This window comes from Macaca nemestrina, chromosome 12 (assembly GCF_043159975.1).
Source record: "Macaca nemestrina isolate mMacNem1 chromosome 12, mMacNem.hap1, whole genome shotgun sequence".
Taxonomy (NCBI): Eukaryota; Metazoa; Chordata; class Mammalia; order Primates; family Cercopithecidae; genus Macaca; species Macaca nemestrina.
The window spans coordinates 70,740,609-70,757,098 of NC_092136.1; the positions used below are offsets into that span (position 1 = coordinate 70,740,609).

The 16,490-nt window shown below is 50.5% G+C and overlaps 1 protein-coding gene across 1 annotated transcript in view; it reads right to left on the reverse strand.

The window, feature by feature from the left end:
• Positions 1 to 467: 467 nt before the first annotated feature.
• LOC105468679 (post-GPI attachment to proteins 2) overlaps positions 468 to 16,490 on the reverse strand; it is a 29,928-nt gene continuing 13,905 nt past the window's right edge. Inside the window, 5 exon segments of the mRNA XM_011718875.3 lie at positions 468 to 1,505; positions 1,705 to 1,813; positions 2,784 to 2,890; positions 3,026 to 3,278; positions 10,320 to 10,502. Coding sequence (XP_011717177.1) covers positions 1,375 to 1,505; positions 1,705 to 1,813; positions 2,784 to 2,890; positions 3,026 to 3,278; positions 10,320 to 10,502 — 783 coding nt within the window. The 3' untranslated portion in view covers positions 468 to 1,374.

The following is a 16,490-nucleotide window of genomic DNA, read 5'->3' on the forward strand; positions in this document are numbered from 1 at the left end:
TGGAGGGGGCAGTCTTGCTCTGGGGCCCAGTCACAGATGCTATAGTGGACTCAGACACAAAACTTGAGGAAAGACTTCCTGATCTTAGGACTCAGAAAGGGAGAGGTTGAGAGCCATTAGCCTAAAGGCAGATGCTCTCACAGTCATGCATCTGAGAGCTGTACCTCACATCACCAAGAGGACAGTGCTTTAACAGGAGTTGGAGTTTGAACCCAGGTCTCTGCCTCAACTGAAGACTTCCAGGTATCCTAGCTTGCAGTCCTAGAATCATTACAGATAGCTCAGTCACTCCTGCTCACCAAAACAGAGGCTTAGACCAGCCTTAGGAGACTCCAGACCTAAGGGGGATTGGGGGGATGCTGCTAGGAGTCATACCCTGCCATGGACTTACTCCCTCCCCACTCTTGAGCCTGTTTCTCTCCCAGTTCCTATCAAACAAGATGAGCCCCAAGACTGGCAAGCCTAAGTGACTGTTGGCCCCCCCCAAAAATTTATTTTCCTTTAAAACAAAACATACAACCAAAATTTAGGGTTTGGAGCAGTAGGGAAGACAGGAGATACCAGAGAGCCCATTTTACAGTAGAAATCTGCATCTGACCCCTCTATCCCATACCTTTGCAAAGGAGGGGAGGGGTCTATAAGCCAGAACTTTCAGAAGAGAGAAGAAAACACATGGTGTGCTGGTGCTGTTTCTGGAGCAGGTCATCCTTTAGGTACAAAACACCACCTCCACCCAATGACATCAGAACCACTGACTGGTTCTGAGTAGAGCCCTTGGAAATCATACAGCCCACCCATCCCCCATCAGACACATGGACACACTGAGGCTCAGATAGGGAAGGGTACATACCATAGGGCGCACACCACATCAAAAAGGTGAAGTCAGGACTAGAACACCTGAGCAGCTTTAGCAGGGGACTGTGGCCACAGGCCTGGATGTGCACAGTAGATCATGAAATACATTAGTCCTGTGAATGACCCCGTGGAGAGAAATGGCTGTGGTTGTCAGGGAGCAGCAACTGCTCAGGGGCTCCTGACCTCAGTGAAAGATGACTATGTAAAGGCCAGAAAGTGGGTGGTGGTCATGAACCTCAGGACGTTTTTTTAGCACCAAATGGTGGAGCTCTCTGCCAGCTCAGCTTCTTGGGGCCTCTCAGGTAAAGGTGATGTTGCTTGAGGACCCCGTGCCCATATGAGGGGTGGAGAGGAGAAGCCAGCAGCACTGGGGTGAGCCTTGGCCTATGCCCTTCCTTCTTACCCTTCCCCCATCTTCAGTAAGGCCAAGAGAGGATGTAGGGTGGGGAAGGCCAGAATGGTATCTTGTTTCTTGTTTCTGGGCAGTGGGCTTCCTCCTCCCAAGCAGGACTGAAGGGTTCAGAATCGCTTTTCCTCAGGCTGAGAGGTTATGAGCAGCTCCTTGTTCCCGAAGTCCCACCAGGCCGTCATGTGGAACGCCATGTTGGTTAGGACAACAGTGTACTCCAGGATGGCAAAGATGGTGTACACTGTTGTGAGGACACAAGGAACAGGGCATGATGAACTTCCTGCTACCCCCTCAGGGGCCTCTTGATAAATCACACCACCATTAGTCTGCCACAGAGAACACAATGGCAGTCAGTCCCCAAGACCATTGCCCATTATCAAAAACATCACTGCTGCCCCGAAGCCACTCATGACTGCCTGTGGATCCTATCCTGACCTCACCTCCAGCCTCACAATACATGTTGTGCCGAAAGTAGACAGCCAGCGCCGAGAAGAAGGAGACGAAGTTGATGACGAAGAGCCGCTGTTTCCAGCTGTAGGACTTCCGATCCTAGGGAATGGGCTGTCTGATCACTCTGCAGCTTGCTGGGATGAGAGCTAGGGCTCCCCTCTCAGCCCTAGCTCCTAAGGCTGGGCCTTATCTCCCTTGGCTCCCACTAGTGGTCATGGAAGGGAGCACAGGCAGGGGCAGCAAGAATGAGGAACATGTTGACGTCCCTGCCTCTGGGGGAGTGATGGGCCAAGGAGCAGTGGTATTCCTGCCCCTTCCACTTCAGGGGGATGGAGTATGAAAGTTACATGGAGTCGGCCGGGCGCGGTGGCTCAAGCCTGTAATCCCAGCACTTTGGGAGGCCGAGACGGGCGGATCACGAGGTCAGGAGATCGAGACCATCCTGGCGAACACGGTGAAACCCCGTCTCTACTAAAAAATACAAAAAACTAGCCGGGCGAGGCGGCGGGCGCCTGTAGTCCCAGCTACTCGGGAGGCTGAGGCAGGAGAATGGCGTAAACCCGGGGGGCGGAGCTTGCAGTGAGCTGAGATCCGGCCACTGCACTCTAGCCCGGGCGACAGAGCCAGACTCCGTCTCAAAAAAAAAAAAAAAAAAAAAAAAAAAGAAAGAAAGTTACATGGAGTCACCCACCAACCCCACCTCCAAATACTGTGCGGGGAAAGAAACCCATATACACAGGTGGGGCGCTGAAATTATGACAGACCACAGTCCCCTGACACTGTTCCTAACTCACTGCCGCCTAGATGCGACTCCTCATTCTATCCCCATTTGCAGCCTCCATCTCTTCTATTCTCCAGTCTCCCACACTACCCAAACACAGTGCTATAGTCCTAGATTCTGACCAACCACCCTCAGTTTGTCACCAAGCCCCAGCCCCAACCCCAGCACCCCTCTGCCAGGGTTCCCATTAGAACTTAGTTCCCACCTCACCATTACCCAAATCCTGAGGACAGATGTCCTTGATTTTCTTCTGGGTTGCTTGGAGCCCCCGCTAGGGATAGACCGTACCTCCTGACTTACTGTGTGCTTCTTGGTCAACCGCCAGAGAATACAGGTGAGGAGCATATGCCCGAGGGATGAGGCGATGAACACAATGAAAGCATTTTCGTGGATGGCTAGAGGGAAAGAGGATTGGGAGCCACATTGCAGGGAGTGCCCACACCACTAAGTAGGAGGGGTCCGAATGTGGTAGGGGCAGGCCCCTCCCCTCAGGGAACCCTTCCCCACTCCTCCCTCATCCGGGCACCCACTGAAGTCCTCGGAGGAGGAGACGTAAGTGAGCACTAGCAATGCAAGGTTCTCCACGACATTGAGGCCGAAGTTGAGGCGGCAGAGCGGGCGATAGCAGGAACACGGGGAGGCGCAGCTGAGGTAGTGGTTCCAGTAGGCGAAGGCCACCAAGAAGCGAGGCGCCGAGTGCAGGCCGATGCAGAAACGCCACACGTAGCGCTGGGGCACCTCCCCGCCGATGGCCGAGCTCACCGAGGGCAGGTAATTGGGCACCTAGAGAGTTGTGACCTGTCTGGGCATCTGCCTCTGCCAGCCCCGCCCATGTGGAGAACCTTCTCTCCATCTAACAAAATCACTCTGGCCTCTGCTCCAGTCCCTCCCCTTCCAGGAAGTCCTCCTTCAGATGTCCCCACACCTCTCCCAAGGGACCTCTCCTTCCAGGTCCTAGGCCCAAAGTGCTGGATTCTCATTCCCCAGCTATCCTGGGATTTGTGCAAGAGCATGGTGGGACCTTCTCCATCTCCCCTGCAGACTGGAACCTGCCTGTGTTTGGTCAGTGTGAAGATGGGTTCAGATGCCCTACACCCATAGCTCAGAGCTGTGCCTCCACTAAGACCCTGGGTGAGTTCCAAGACCTCAGATTCATTCTAGAGGACAGGGATGAGTCGCAGACTATCTGAGCTTCCTTAGAAAGGTGCTGGATTCACTGGTCAGCTAAGATGTTGCTCAGTCTGCTCCCAGCGCCATTGATTCCTCTAGGCAGGTGTGCCAAGGTGGTAGAATGGCAGCCCTGCTCTGATCATGATTAAGAAAGTGGGTAGGCTGGGCATGATGGCTCACACCTGTAATCCCAGCACTTTGGGAGGCCAAGATGGGTGGATCACCTGAGGTCAGGAGTTAAAGACCAGCCTGGCCAACACGGCGACACCCTATCCCTACTAAAAAAAAAAAAAAAAAAAAAAAAAAAAAAAAAAAAAAGGCCGGGTGTGGTGGCTCACGCTGTAATCCCAACACTTTGGGAGGCTGAGGCGGGCGGATCACAAGGTCAGGAGATCGAGACCATCTTGGCTAACACGGTGAAACCCCGTCTCTACTAAAAATACAAAAAATTAGCCGGGCGTGGTGGTGGGCACCTGTAGTCCCAGCTACTCGGAGACAGAGGCAGGAGAATGGCATGAACCCGGGAGCCGGAGCTTGCAGTGAACCGAGATCACGCCACTGTACTCCAGCCTGGGTGAGAAAGCGAGACTCTGTCTCGAAAGGAAAGAAAGGAAAGAGAGAAAGGAAAGAGAGAAAGGAAAGAGAGAAAGGAAGAGAGAAAGAAAGAGAGAAAGAAAGAAAAGAAAGGAAAGAAAGGAAGGAAAAAAAGGAAAAGGAAAGAAAAGAAAGGAATGAAAGAAAAGAAAGGAAAGAAAGGAAAGGAAAGGAAAGAAGGAAAGGAAAGACAAGAAAGAAAGGAAAGAAAGAAAGAAAGGAAAGAAAGAAAGAAAGAGAGAGAAAGAAAGAAGAAAGAGGGCCGGGCGCGGTGGCTCAAGCCTGTAATCCCAGCACTTTGGGAGGCCGAGACGGGCGGATCACGAGGTCAGGAGATCGAGACCATCCTGGCTAACCCGGTGAAACCCCGTCTCTACTAAAAAATACAAAAAACTAGCCGGGCGAGGTGGCGGGCGCCTGTAATCCCAGCTACTCGGGAGGCTGAGGCAGGAGAATGGCGTAAACCCGGGAGGCGGAGCTTGCAGTGAGCTGAGATCCGGCCACTGCATTCCAGCCTGGGCGACAGAACGAGACTCCGTCTCAAAAAAAAAAAAAAAAAAAAAAAAAAAGAAGAAGAAAGAAAGAAAAAAGAAAATGGGTGCTCCTAACCTGGGGTAGTCTAAGGAAATGACCATGTTCTCGTGCATCTCCACCATCCATCTTTCTCAATGCCTGGAACTCCTATTGAAGCCTCAGTCCTTAAAGCTGAGGAAAAAGGAGGAGATAATACACAGCTGCAGGGACTGGCGTCTTCCTTGTTTGAGAGGTGAAAGGATGGAGGATGACTGAACAATGGTTTAGACAGGGACAGGAAAGCCAAAGACGGGAAGAGGCTTTCTTAGACTTCAGGGCCTAAAGCAGTGCTTCACAAACTTTAATTACCCATACACCTCACTGGGGGAATTGTTTGAAATTGCAGAAGGCTTGGAACCTGAGGATCTGCATTTTTAAATTTTTTCACTTTGTTTTCCCCCTTTTTGAGTCAGGGTCTCACTCTGTCACCCAGGCTGGAGTGCAGTAGCATGATCATGACTCACTGCAGCCTTGACCTCCTGGGCTCAGGTGGTCCTCTCACTTCAGCCTCCTGAGTAGCAGGCTAATTTTTGTAGAGACAGGGTTTCGTCATGTGTCCCATGATGGTCTCAAACTCCTGGGTTTAAGCTATCCATCTGCCTTGGCCTCCCAAAGTGCTGGGACTACAGGCATGAGCCACCTCACCTGGCCAGAATCTGTTTTTTGTTTTGTTTTGTTTTGTTTTGAGACAGAGTCTCACACTGTCACCCAGGCTGCAGTGCAGTGGCGTGATCTCAGCTCACTGCAACCTCCGCCTCCAGGGTTTACGCCATTCTCCTGCCTCAGCCTCCAGAGTAGCTGGGACTACAGGCGCCCGCCACCACGCCCGGCTAATTTTTTGTATTTTTAGTAGAGATGAGGTTTCACCGTGTTAGCCAGGATGGTCTCGATCTCCTGACCTCGTGATCTGCCCTCCTCAGCCTCCCTAAGTGCTGGGATTACAGGCGTGAGCCACCGTACCCAGCCGTTTTGTTTTTGTTTTTGTTTTGGACACAGGGTCTCACTTCGGTTGCCCAGGCTGGAGTGCCATAGCATGATCTCAGCTCACTATAGCCTCTACTTCCTGGGCTCAGGTAATTCTCCCACCTTAGCCTCCCAAGTAGCCACCACCATGCCTGGCTAATTTTTTGAGTTTTTTTGTTTTGTTTTGTTTTGTTTTTTAGTAGCAACAGGGTTTTGCCATGTTGCCCAGGCTGGTCTAGAACTCCTGGACTCAAACAATCCACTGCTCTCGGCCTCTCAAAGTGTTGGGATTACAGGCATGAGCCAACACGCCAGGCCAGAATATGCTTTTTTTTTTTTTTTTGAGATGGAGTCTCGCTCTGTTGCTCAGGTTGGAGTGCAGTGGCACGATCTTGGCTCCCTGCAACCTCTGCCTCCTGCGGTTAAGCAATTATCCTGCCTCAGCCTCCCGAGTAGCTGGGATTACAGGCAGCTGCTGCCACGCCCAGGTAATGTTGTGTTTTTAGTAGAGATGGGGTTTCACCATGTTGGGCAGGCTGGTCTCGAACTCCTGACCGGTGATCCGCCTGCCTCGGCCTCCCAAAGTGCTGGGATTACAGGCGTGTGCTACCATGTCCAGCAAGAATATGCATTTTTAAAAGATTCCCAAACTGTGGAAATGTCTAGTCCATTGCCCACACTTTCTGTGCACTTTTGCAGACCTCCAAAGAGGGCCAGCACAGTGCCAGAGCCCAGTAACACAGCAAGGGAATGAACTTGCTCTAACTATGGAGGGACAGTCTTTGGAAGTGGAGTTCTGAAGGACCATCATTCCTTTCTTTCAACGAGATGCTAGACTGCTGAGAAGGTGAGCAATGCTGCAGGCAGCTCACAGGGCAACCCACAGGTAGGCCTGGGGCAAGACTAGACAGGGGGCTTCACAGCCTCCACAAAAAAGGAGATGGATTCCCCTCTGCACTGTCAGAGGAAGCTAAATGCAGAGCTCTGGGAGAGAAGATGCTGGCCTCAAAGCCATAGCTTAAGATATCATAGCTTGAGACCAGGCTCAGACATGCACTCTGAGTAATGTGAGGGGGCAGCATAGAGGCTCAGGAACTGCACAAAGCTGAGTCTGTACCCCAGCTCTGCCTTTATTAGCTGGGTGACCTTGAGCAAGTCACTTCACCTCTCTGAGCTCCAATTTCCTCATTGGTAAAATAGATATAACACCACCTACCTTGCAGGGTGTTTATGAATTCTCTTTATTTATTTATTTTTTTGAGACAGGGTCTCGCTCTGTTGCCCAGGCTGGAGTACATTGGCGTAATCTCGGCTCATTGCAACCTCCACCTCCCAGGTTCAAGTGATTCTCGTGCCTCAGCCTGCCAAGTAGCTGGGACTAGAGGTGCCACCACTCCCAGCTAATTTTTTTTTTTTGACATGGAGTTTCACTCTTGTTGCCCAGGCTGGAGTGCAGTGGTGTGGCCTCAACTCACTGCAAACTCCACCTCCCAGGTTCAAGCAATTCTCCTGCCTCAGCCTCCCGAGTAGCTGGGATTACAGGCACCCGGCCTCTAATTTTTGTATTTTTAGTAGAGATGGGGTTTCACCATGTTGGCTAGGCTGGTCTTGATCTCCTGACTTTAAGTGATTCGCCTGCCAAGGTGCTGGGATTACAGGTGTGAGCCAACATGCCCAGCCATATGAATTCTAAATATAACATGTATAAAACATCTGCAGTATCTGGCATGCGGTAAGTACAATAAGTGATGGTTTTCAGAAGACAAAATTTCCTGTAAAGAATGCAAAAACGCTGTGACCTACATGGCCACAGAGCATGGGAAGGTCTGCTTATGGGTGAGAGGCAGGAACCTCCAAGTTTCCTTACTAGATTTTTCTGTGTTGAGTTACTCCGAGTTGGGTTAGTCAGAGTGTTGCCTCTGCTTCCTGGAATATTCATTCTGAAAACTACTCCCCAATCTCAACTATAAGGAAAACAGGACCACCATTTAAAGCTTGACTGGGAGAGCCTAAAGGATTCAAGGGCCCTGAACCCTGACCACTGTTGGGAATGGGTATTGGGGAGAAACAATACAGGGTTTGGGGAAGGCCTCAGAAGGAAATGAGAGTTAGGGCATTGTGGCTGCTGGTCCTGTCTTAATGAGCTTCTCTCAGATTACGGATGGGGGTGGGATTCTAAGAGCCAGGACTGTCTCTTCCATCACATACACACACACGCACACATACACACAGACACATACATATAATCAGGTACATGTACTCCTACCCCCAGCCCCATTCCCAGCACACAAGTTCCCCACTCACCGACTGCACCAGCAACAAGCAACATCAGGAGCTATGAAAAACCAGGTACACAGCTCACCCCAAACTTCCCCATGTGCCCAGAGCTAAGAGTACTGAGAGACAGGAGGATAAGCCCTTTCTGATAGGACAGTAGATCAGAAACTCATATGGTATAAAGACAGGGTTCCCCAAAATCCCCTTTCACAGCACCTCACATTTCACCATGAGATTCATTCCTTTGGCCTCAGGTAAAAGTCCCCCCACATTATAGATGCCTTCTCTAGCTACCCTACTGTCCCCCGCCCCATGCCAACTGCACAAAAACTCCAATTGCTGTCAATCCCACTTTCCACACCTCTCTGGACTCCATCCCTCCTCTCTATCCTCACAGTATGCATCTTAGCTCTGGTTCCCCCAGTAGCATGAGCTACTGCACTAGCCTCCTTATACCCTAGTCTTGCCCCTGCCCTTAAAGCTGTTCTCCACTCAGAAGCTAGAATGGTCTTCTAAAGCACAAACCTCCAGCCTACACAACATGGCAAAACCGCATCTCTACAAAAAATATAAAAATTAGCCAGGCATGGTGGCATGCACCTGTAGTCCCAGCTACCCAAGGCTGAGGCTGAGGTGAGGAATCACCTGAGCCCAGGAGGTCAAGGCTGCAATAAGTCAAGATCAGGTCACTATAATCCAGCCTGGGAGACAGAGTGAGATCCTGTCTCTAAATAATTAAATACATAAAGCACAAATCTGATCATGTCCCTTTCCTGCCTAAAATCCTTCCAAAGCTCTTGATAAAAATTGCCCTCTGGATAATATCAAAAGTTGTCAGCCTGGCATTCACAAAAAGCCTTCTTTACCACAGAGCAACAATGTCCCCTCCTCCAAGAAGAAAGTGATCCCCAATTTCCAAGCTGGGTGAAGTGCCTCCTCTGAGCCCCACAGTCACTGTACTCTTTTTTATCATAATAGGAACCCCAGGTCACTGTGTTGTGACAGTCTGTGTCTAAGGACTGACTCTCGTAACAATGAGATGTTAAGGGCAAGTCCATATCTAATTCCATGCCCCTAGCACAGAACCTTTATCCCTGGGCCCCCAGGAAAGGCCTAGTGGACTGATTCTGGGAGACAGAAGTCCATCCAGGTTTCTGGCTGGCAGATCCTGTGTGGACACAGGTTGTGGGGCCCGGGGCTGCCAGTCGGAAAAACAAAGCTTGAGGATCCAGATCAGAGCTGAGGATGGATCCTCCAAGGTCAGTCCCTGAGTCTGGGCCAAAGCTACTTGTTACATCTCCCATCTTCTGGTCTCACTTTACCTCCTCAGTCCTGGCTTCCTTTCCAATCTGTCTCCTTCCTCTCATGATCTCTCCTGCCCACTCCAAACCCTTCCCTTCCCCCATCACCTCCCTCTAACCCCCCACTCCCTTGCACTGTTACTGTTTTTTGTTTTTTTGGCACAATCTCGGCTCACTGCAACCTCCGCCTCCAGGGTTCAAGCAATTCTCTTGCCTCAAGCCTCCTGAGTAGCTGGGATTACAGGCACAGATCACCATGCCCAGCTAATTTTTTTGTATTTTTTTAGTAGAGACAGGGTTTCACCATGTTGGCCACACTGGTCTCAAACTCCGGACCTCAGGTGATCCTCCTGCCTTGGCCTCCCAAAGTGCTGGGATTATAGGCATGAGCCACGGTGTAGAGCCTGCTGTTTTTTTTTATTTTGTTTCGTTTTTGAGACAGGGTTTTACTGCTGTCACCCAGGCTGGACTGTAATGGCGTGATCTCAGCTCACTGAAACATCCACTTCCCAGCCTCACGCAATTATCCTGCCTTAGCCTCCCAAGTAGCTGGGACTACAGGGGCATGCCAGGGCACCCAGCTAATTTTTTTGCATTTTTTTATACAGATGGGGTTTCACCATGTTGCCCAGGCTGGTCTCGAACTGAACTCAAGCGATCCACTGGCTTCGCCCTCCCAAGGTGCTGAGATTACAGGTGTGAGCCACTGCGCCCAGCATCTCCCTTGTATTTCTATCATCATCTTCCAACTCAGGGAGGACTGTGATTCTATTCTGTCTGAGTCTCCCCCCATGAATTCTCTCTGACTCTGACTTACCTACCCTTCCCCATCCCCTTGTCCTTTTCCCTCTCTCTGACCCTCCACTTGCTCTCCACTATCTAATTCTACCCTAACTGCCACCTCCTGACCTGGTCCTGACCCAGGGGCTGGGGAGCTGGCACTCACCCCACAGTCAGTGGCCACTGTGTACTCAAAGTGGAACACCAGGGACCAGATGATGCAGAAGAAGAAGCCGAACACAGGAAAAGTGATGACCCACCAGACCATGGCCGTGAAGCGAAGCCGGAACAAGGTCCCATCGGGGTCCAAAGGCTGGGAGGCCGCAGAGAACATCCTGTAGGGCGTGGCCTAAGCAGCACGAGGGATACAACTTGGGGCCTGGTGGGATACCTGGGCCTAGGAAAGTGGGGCCTTTTCCAGAGATGGCTCCTTAGAGTATAAGGAAAAGCCAGAGCAGAAAGGGTAGAAAAGGCCTAAGGGAAAAAGGAAGACAGTGCAGAGGAGAAGAAACAGAGGGAGATGGGACAGGAGCAGCCGAGACAGGCAGGGTCAGAGCTTAGAAATCCCCTTGGCACCCTGATACTCTAGGTCCACCTCTTGAAGAGCCTACAGAAGAGAGGCTCCCGGTGGCTTGGACAGGGAGCTCTGGTGGCCCACTTCACTCTCACAACCCTCATAGCCACTCAGGAGAAGGGTCAGAGGTAGAAAGGTTATTATTCCCATTCCACAGAAGGGGAGACTGAGGCCCAGAACTATGCCAGGATCAAACACCAGGATTAAGGCCTCTTGCCACCTGACAGCTTCAGGTTCTAAGTCAAGACTTCTTTCAGGCCAGCTAACAAAGGGCCGTTGGCTCAGAAAGGCCAAAGCCCTCCTACTGACCCTGTCTGACCACATTCCTGCTCCTTACCCAAGTTCAACTAGGAACAGACGGAGTGCCCCAGAACCTATTTCAATGGGGACACAGGCTGCCAGCCATCCCACCCCCAGGCTCTGAATGATCCAAGCCTCAGGCCAGTGGTACCCTGAACCTAAAATACCAGGTCCCTGTGGAGGCCCAGACCTACATCTCCTCCCTATCTGAGGAGACACAATGTCACCCAATCCAAGATTTGGGGGAATCTGAGGGTCATGGAAACCTTCTCTGCTGAGCTTCAGCCTGAAGTCCTGGGCCAGACCCAGGAGGCCTCTGTCCAGATCAGACCCAGACCCAGGGAACTGAGCTTCTTCCAATCCCTTCCCCCTCCTGGTAGACAACTCCCCCTCACAACCCCACTGCCCAACCACTTTGACCCCTCAAGCTGGGCTTCCCTCTGGATCAAGCTGGGGCAGACGGAGATGGCTTAATATTAAAAGGCCTAGGACCCTATCTCCCCTTGGGACTCATACTTCCCTCCACTAAGGAGACCCAGGAATGGGGTCGGGGTGGGGGCCTCACGAAGCAACACTCACACTCGGTGCTGAAGAATCTGGGTCTTGGGTTGAAGGTTGTAGCCAGACTGGGACTATTCTAAGACTGGAGGGTCCCACCCCCTGCTCCTCAGGGCCTGCCCTCCCGCCCACAGTACTCAATTCTCCACGCCTGCCCAGGCACACATCCTTCCCAGGATCAACAAGCATATGTCATAAATCCTAGAACACTGTGCAAAGGTAAGATGTGATAGTGGCTGAGGTCAGCTGGCAGTAGCTTCTTTGCCAGTGATGGGGGCAGGGACCTTTCCGAGAGTTATGTCCAGGGACGCAGGCAGGTTTCCAATAAGGTAAAGAGAGAAAGCAAAGAGGGATCTGGCCCTTTTCTGTTAGAGCAGGACTGAGAAGGCTTGTTGGGCCTCACTGGAGAAATGGCTAAATCCTATGATGATAGAAGCAGGATACAAAAGAGATCTCGGCAAGCCTAAATATGAGACAGAAATGTTCAGCCTGCACCTGTGCAGAAACAGCTAATGGCAGCTCAGACTGCATCAACAGAGGTCTAACAGAAAGGAATAAGAATGAATAGTCCTGAGGCTGGGCGTGGTGGCTCAAGCCTGTAATCCCGGCACTTTGGGAGGCCGAGACGGGCGGATCACAAGGTCAGGAGATCGAGACCATCCTGGCTAACCCGGTGAAACCCCGTCTCTACTACAAAATACAAAAAAAACTAGCCGGGCGAGGTGGCGGGCGCCTGTAGTCTCAACTACTCGGGAGGCTGAGGCAGGAGAATGGCATAAACCCGGGAGGTGGAGCTTGCAGTGAGCTGAGATCCGGCCACTGCACTCCAGCCTGGGCGACAGAGCGAGACTCTGTCTCAAAAAAAAAAAAAAAAAAGAATTAATAGTCCTGCTTTTGTCTCTACTGCCCAGGCCACCTAGAGTCCTACACCCAAATCAAGGCCCGGCAGAGAATAGTGACGAACTGGGTCAAGCTCAAGGGTACACTCAGGATAGGGAAGAGCCTAGAAACCATGTCCTGGGAAGGTTGCCTGAAGGAACTGGATTGCCTGAGCTCAGGAGTTCAAGACCAGCCTGGGTAACACAGTGAAACCCCGTCTCTACTAAAATACAAAAAGTTAGCCAGGCATGGTGGCATGCACTTGTAATCCCAGCTACTCGGGAGCCTGAAACAGGAGAATCTCTTGAACCTGGGAGGAGAAGGTTGCAGTGAGCCGAGATCGCGCCATTGCACTCCAGCCTGGGTGACAGAGCAAGACTCCGTCTGGAGAAAAAAAAAAAAAAAGAAGATAGACTCGAGGCCCCTCATTACTGTCTTCTTGTCTCTGCAGGGCTGACCTGAAGCCATGAGGAGAGAATAGTTCTACAGCTATCAAAGAAGAGCCAGGGCCAAGGCAGAGACTCACGGGAAAGTAGGTACATACTCACTATAAGTAAAAGCCTCAGCCTGGCCAAGATAGTGAAACCCCGTCTTTACTAAAAATACAAAAAATGAGCCGGGTGTGGTGGCGCATACCTGTAATCTCAGCTACTCTGGAGGCTGAGGCATAAGAATGGTTTGAACCCAGGAGGCAGAGGTTGCAGTGAGCTGAGATCGTGCCACTGCACTCCAGCCTGGGCAACAGAGCAAGACCCTGCCTCAAAAAAAAAAAAAAAAAGAAAGAAAGAAAGAAAAAGCTTGGGCTAGGCACAGTGGCTCAAGCCTGTAATCCTAGCACTCTGGAAGGCTGAGGCAGGAGGATCACTTGAGCTCAGGAGTTCAAGACCAGCCTGGGCAACATAGTGAGACCCTATCTCTATTTAAAAAAAGAAAGAAAGAAAAGAAAAGAAAAAAAAAAAAAAAGAGGCTGAGCACGGTGGCTCGCGCCTTTAATCCTAGCACTTTGGGAGGCCAAGGCAGGTGGATCACCTGAGGTCAGGAGTTTGAGACCAGCCTGGCCAACATGGTGAAACCCCATCAATACTAAAAATACAAAAATAGCCAGGTGTGGTGGCGGGTGCCTGTAATCCCAGCTACTCGGGAGGCTGAGACAGGAGAATCACTTGAACCCAAGAGGCGGAGGCTGCAGTGAGCCAAAATCATGCCACTGCACTCAAGCCTGGGCAACAGAGTGAGACTCTGTCTCAGTAAAAAAAAAAAAAAAAAAGAAAAGAAAAGAAAAAGGCTAATTATTAGTTATTAAGCTTCCTTAGAACAGGCTACCTGGGGAGGAAGGAAGCTCCCCATCACTGGGGATCTGTGAGCAGAGGCAAAGTAATCAATTATAGATATGATGGACTAGCTTGCTTCTTTTATTCCTAGGGCTGGCCATTTCTGAGATACTCTGAGTAGGAAATGCAGAGCAAATATAAAAATTCCAAGGTGGAACCAACACCCTAGTCTCAGGGAGTGGGGACAACATACCCTCAGGGTCACAGACCTAGTACTGCTCCAGAGGGACCAAGTACTCCAGCAACTATCTATGTCTTAATTCCCTAACTGGTATACCAAGAACAGGTAATAGGCATGCAAGGTATGCAGTAACCTAGCTAATAAACCAAGGCTATTGATGCCATTAGCCCTTGGAGTCAGCCACAAGGGGCAGAGCAAACAGCCTAGACTGTTTAACTCCATATGCCATACAAATACTATAATTTTGCTTGGACTATGATTGACTTATACCATCCCTTCCTTACCCCAGGGCACTGGGCTAGAGAGTCCTAATCATTTATTCAACCAACACTTTCTGGCCAGGCACAGTGGCTCATGCCTATAATCTCAGTGCTTTGGGAGGATTGCTGGAGGTCAGGAGTTCAAGACCAGCCTGGGCAACAGTGTGAGACCCCATCTCCACACACATACACAAAAATTAGCTGGGCATGGTTGTGCATACCTATTGTTCTAGCTACTCAGGAGGCTGAGGCAGGAGGATTACTTGTGCCCTGGTGGTTGAGGCTGCAGTGAGCTATGATCATGCCACTGCACTCCAGCCTAGGCAACATGGCGAGACCCCATCTCCACAATTTTTTTTTTTTAATTAAGCTGGGTGTGGTGGCTCACACCTGTAGTCCTAGCTACTCAGGAGGCTGAGGTTAGGAAGACTGCTTGATCCCAGGAGTTTGAGGCTGCAGTGAGCTATGATATGCCACTGCACTCTGGCCTGGGCGACAGAATGAGACCCTGCCTCTAAAACAAACAAAAAAAAACCCCAAATACTTTCTCACTCAAATGCAGTGCTCACCCTCAAGGAGATTCCCATCTGGTGGGGAAGACAGATACAAATATTATGTGATAGATAACTCAGGGAACTGTGGGCACCCAGAGGAGACAGTGATTAAGTTAGCCACAAGTAGGATAGGGAAGACATTTTAGAGCTAGCTGGGCAGGGTTTTGCAGGATGATCAGGAGTGGCTAGCGTAACAGGAACATCTGAGGCATTATCTGAGATAAGCACTAGGTCAGGAAAGGGTAATCCTTCCCTTCAGATTACCTGTTCGCCCTTTTCTTTCAGTTCTTTCTAATAGCTCCCAGCCCCGGGTCTCATCAGATTGGGTGTCCATACCTCAACACCCAGGTCTACCCACTGACAAATCAGGAGGAGCAGAAACTCCAGTCACATAAAGAAAAGAAGTGAGGTTCCACCCCATACTCGCAGCTAGACCACACTGCTAATCCTAGTCATTTCTCTGAAGCAGATGCTCTTTACATGAAGGGGAGATACAGCTGGCTGGGGCCTTCAGAACTCTGAGGGACCCCAAAGATGCATATGCAGAACCTGCCTCTCCTCCACCTACAGCCCCTAGGCTAAGTTCATTTCCTGCCCTGCCTTCCAACCTGACAGTCTCTTCCGCCTCCTTCTTCTGCTCCTCACACTTCATCATCCTCCCTAAACTACCTTCCCATCCTTCTTTACCTAGAGCTCTACACTAGACCTGGGAAGGAGCAGGACAGGAATTATCAACCCTATTTTATTTTTTGGAGATGGGAGTCTCACTGTCACCAGGCTGAAGTACAGTCAGACAACCATAGCTCGCTGCAGCCTCAGACTTCTAGGCTCCAGCAATCCTCCCACCTCAGGCTCCCAAGGAGCTAGGACTACAGGTGCACACCCCCATGCCCAGCTAATCCATTATATTTCAGACATGAGGAAACTGAGGCTGGGTCTCTGTCTCAGGTAATAAAGAGTCAGTAAATGAATTACGAGTATAACAGAGTTTGACACATGTCCCACCCCATTTACTTTGATATCCTAGAGAAAGTAGTCTTAACATCTTTCTTCCCGGCCCCGCGCCCCATATCCCTGTCCAGAGGGTACACAGACATCTATGGAACCTTAGAGGCCATGGGACTCACCCCAAGACACATACACATTTACATAATCAGATCTCCATACAGACAGGCACAGATATAGTCTCTCTCACATACAACCCACTCAAACAGTCATGACCCTCACAATCACACACACGTATACTGAATTACATTCCTACAGACAGGCAGAAGCCCATAGTGGTACATTAAGAGGCCCAAAATACTCGCTAGCCCAATCCTGTTCTCTCTCCACTTCTCAGAAAACCCTGGGGTTCCAGAATCTGCTCTTCTATGAAGTAAGGATTTGATTCTAGGTCTGCCCTCTGGACAGGGATATGGGGCGTGGGGCAGGAAAAAAGATGTGAGACTCCTTTCTCTAGGATATCAAAGTAAATGGGGTGGGACATGTGTCAAACTCTGTTATAATTCATTTACTGACTCTATATTACACTTCAGTGACTCCAGCCTCCAGAACCTCACAGAAGGCGGAGGGAGACTAACCCTTGAGATTTCAATTTGCAGGCAGCCCCCCAGCAGCCCCATATGTTTGATGGGCCCCAACGGAGAGCTGGCTAATCTTGTTAAAAGATATTCAAGATCTAAAGAAGATCCAGATCG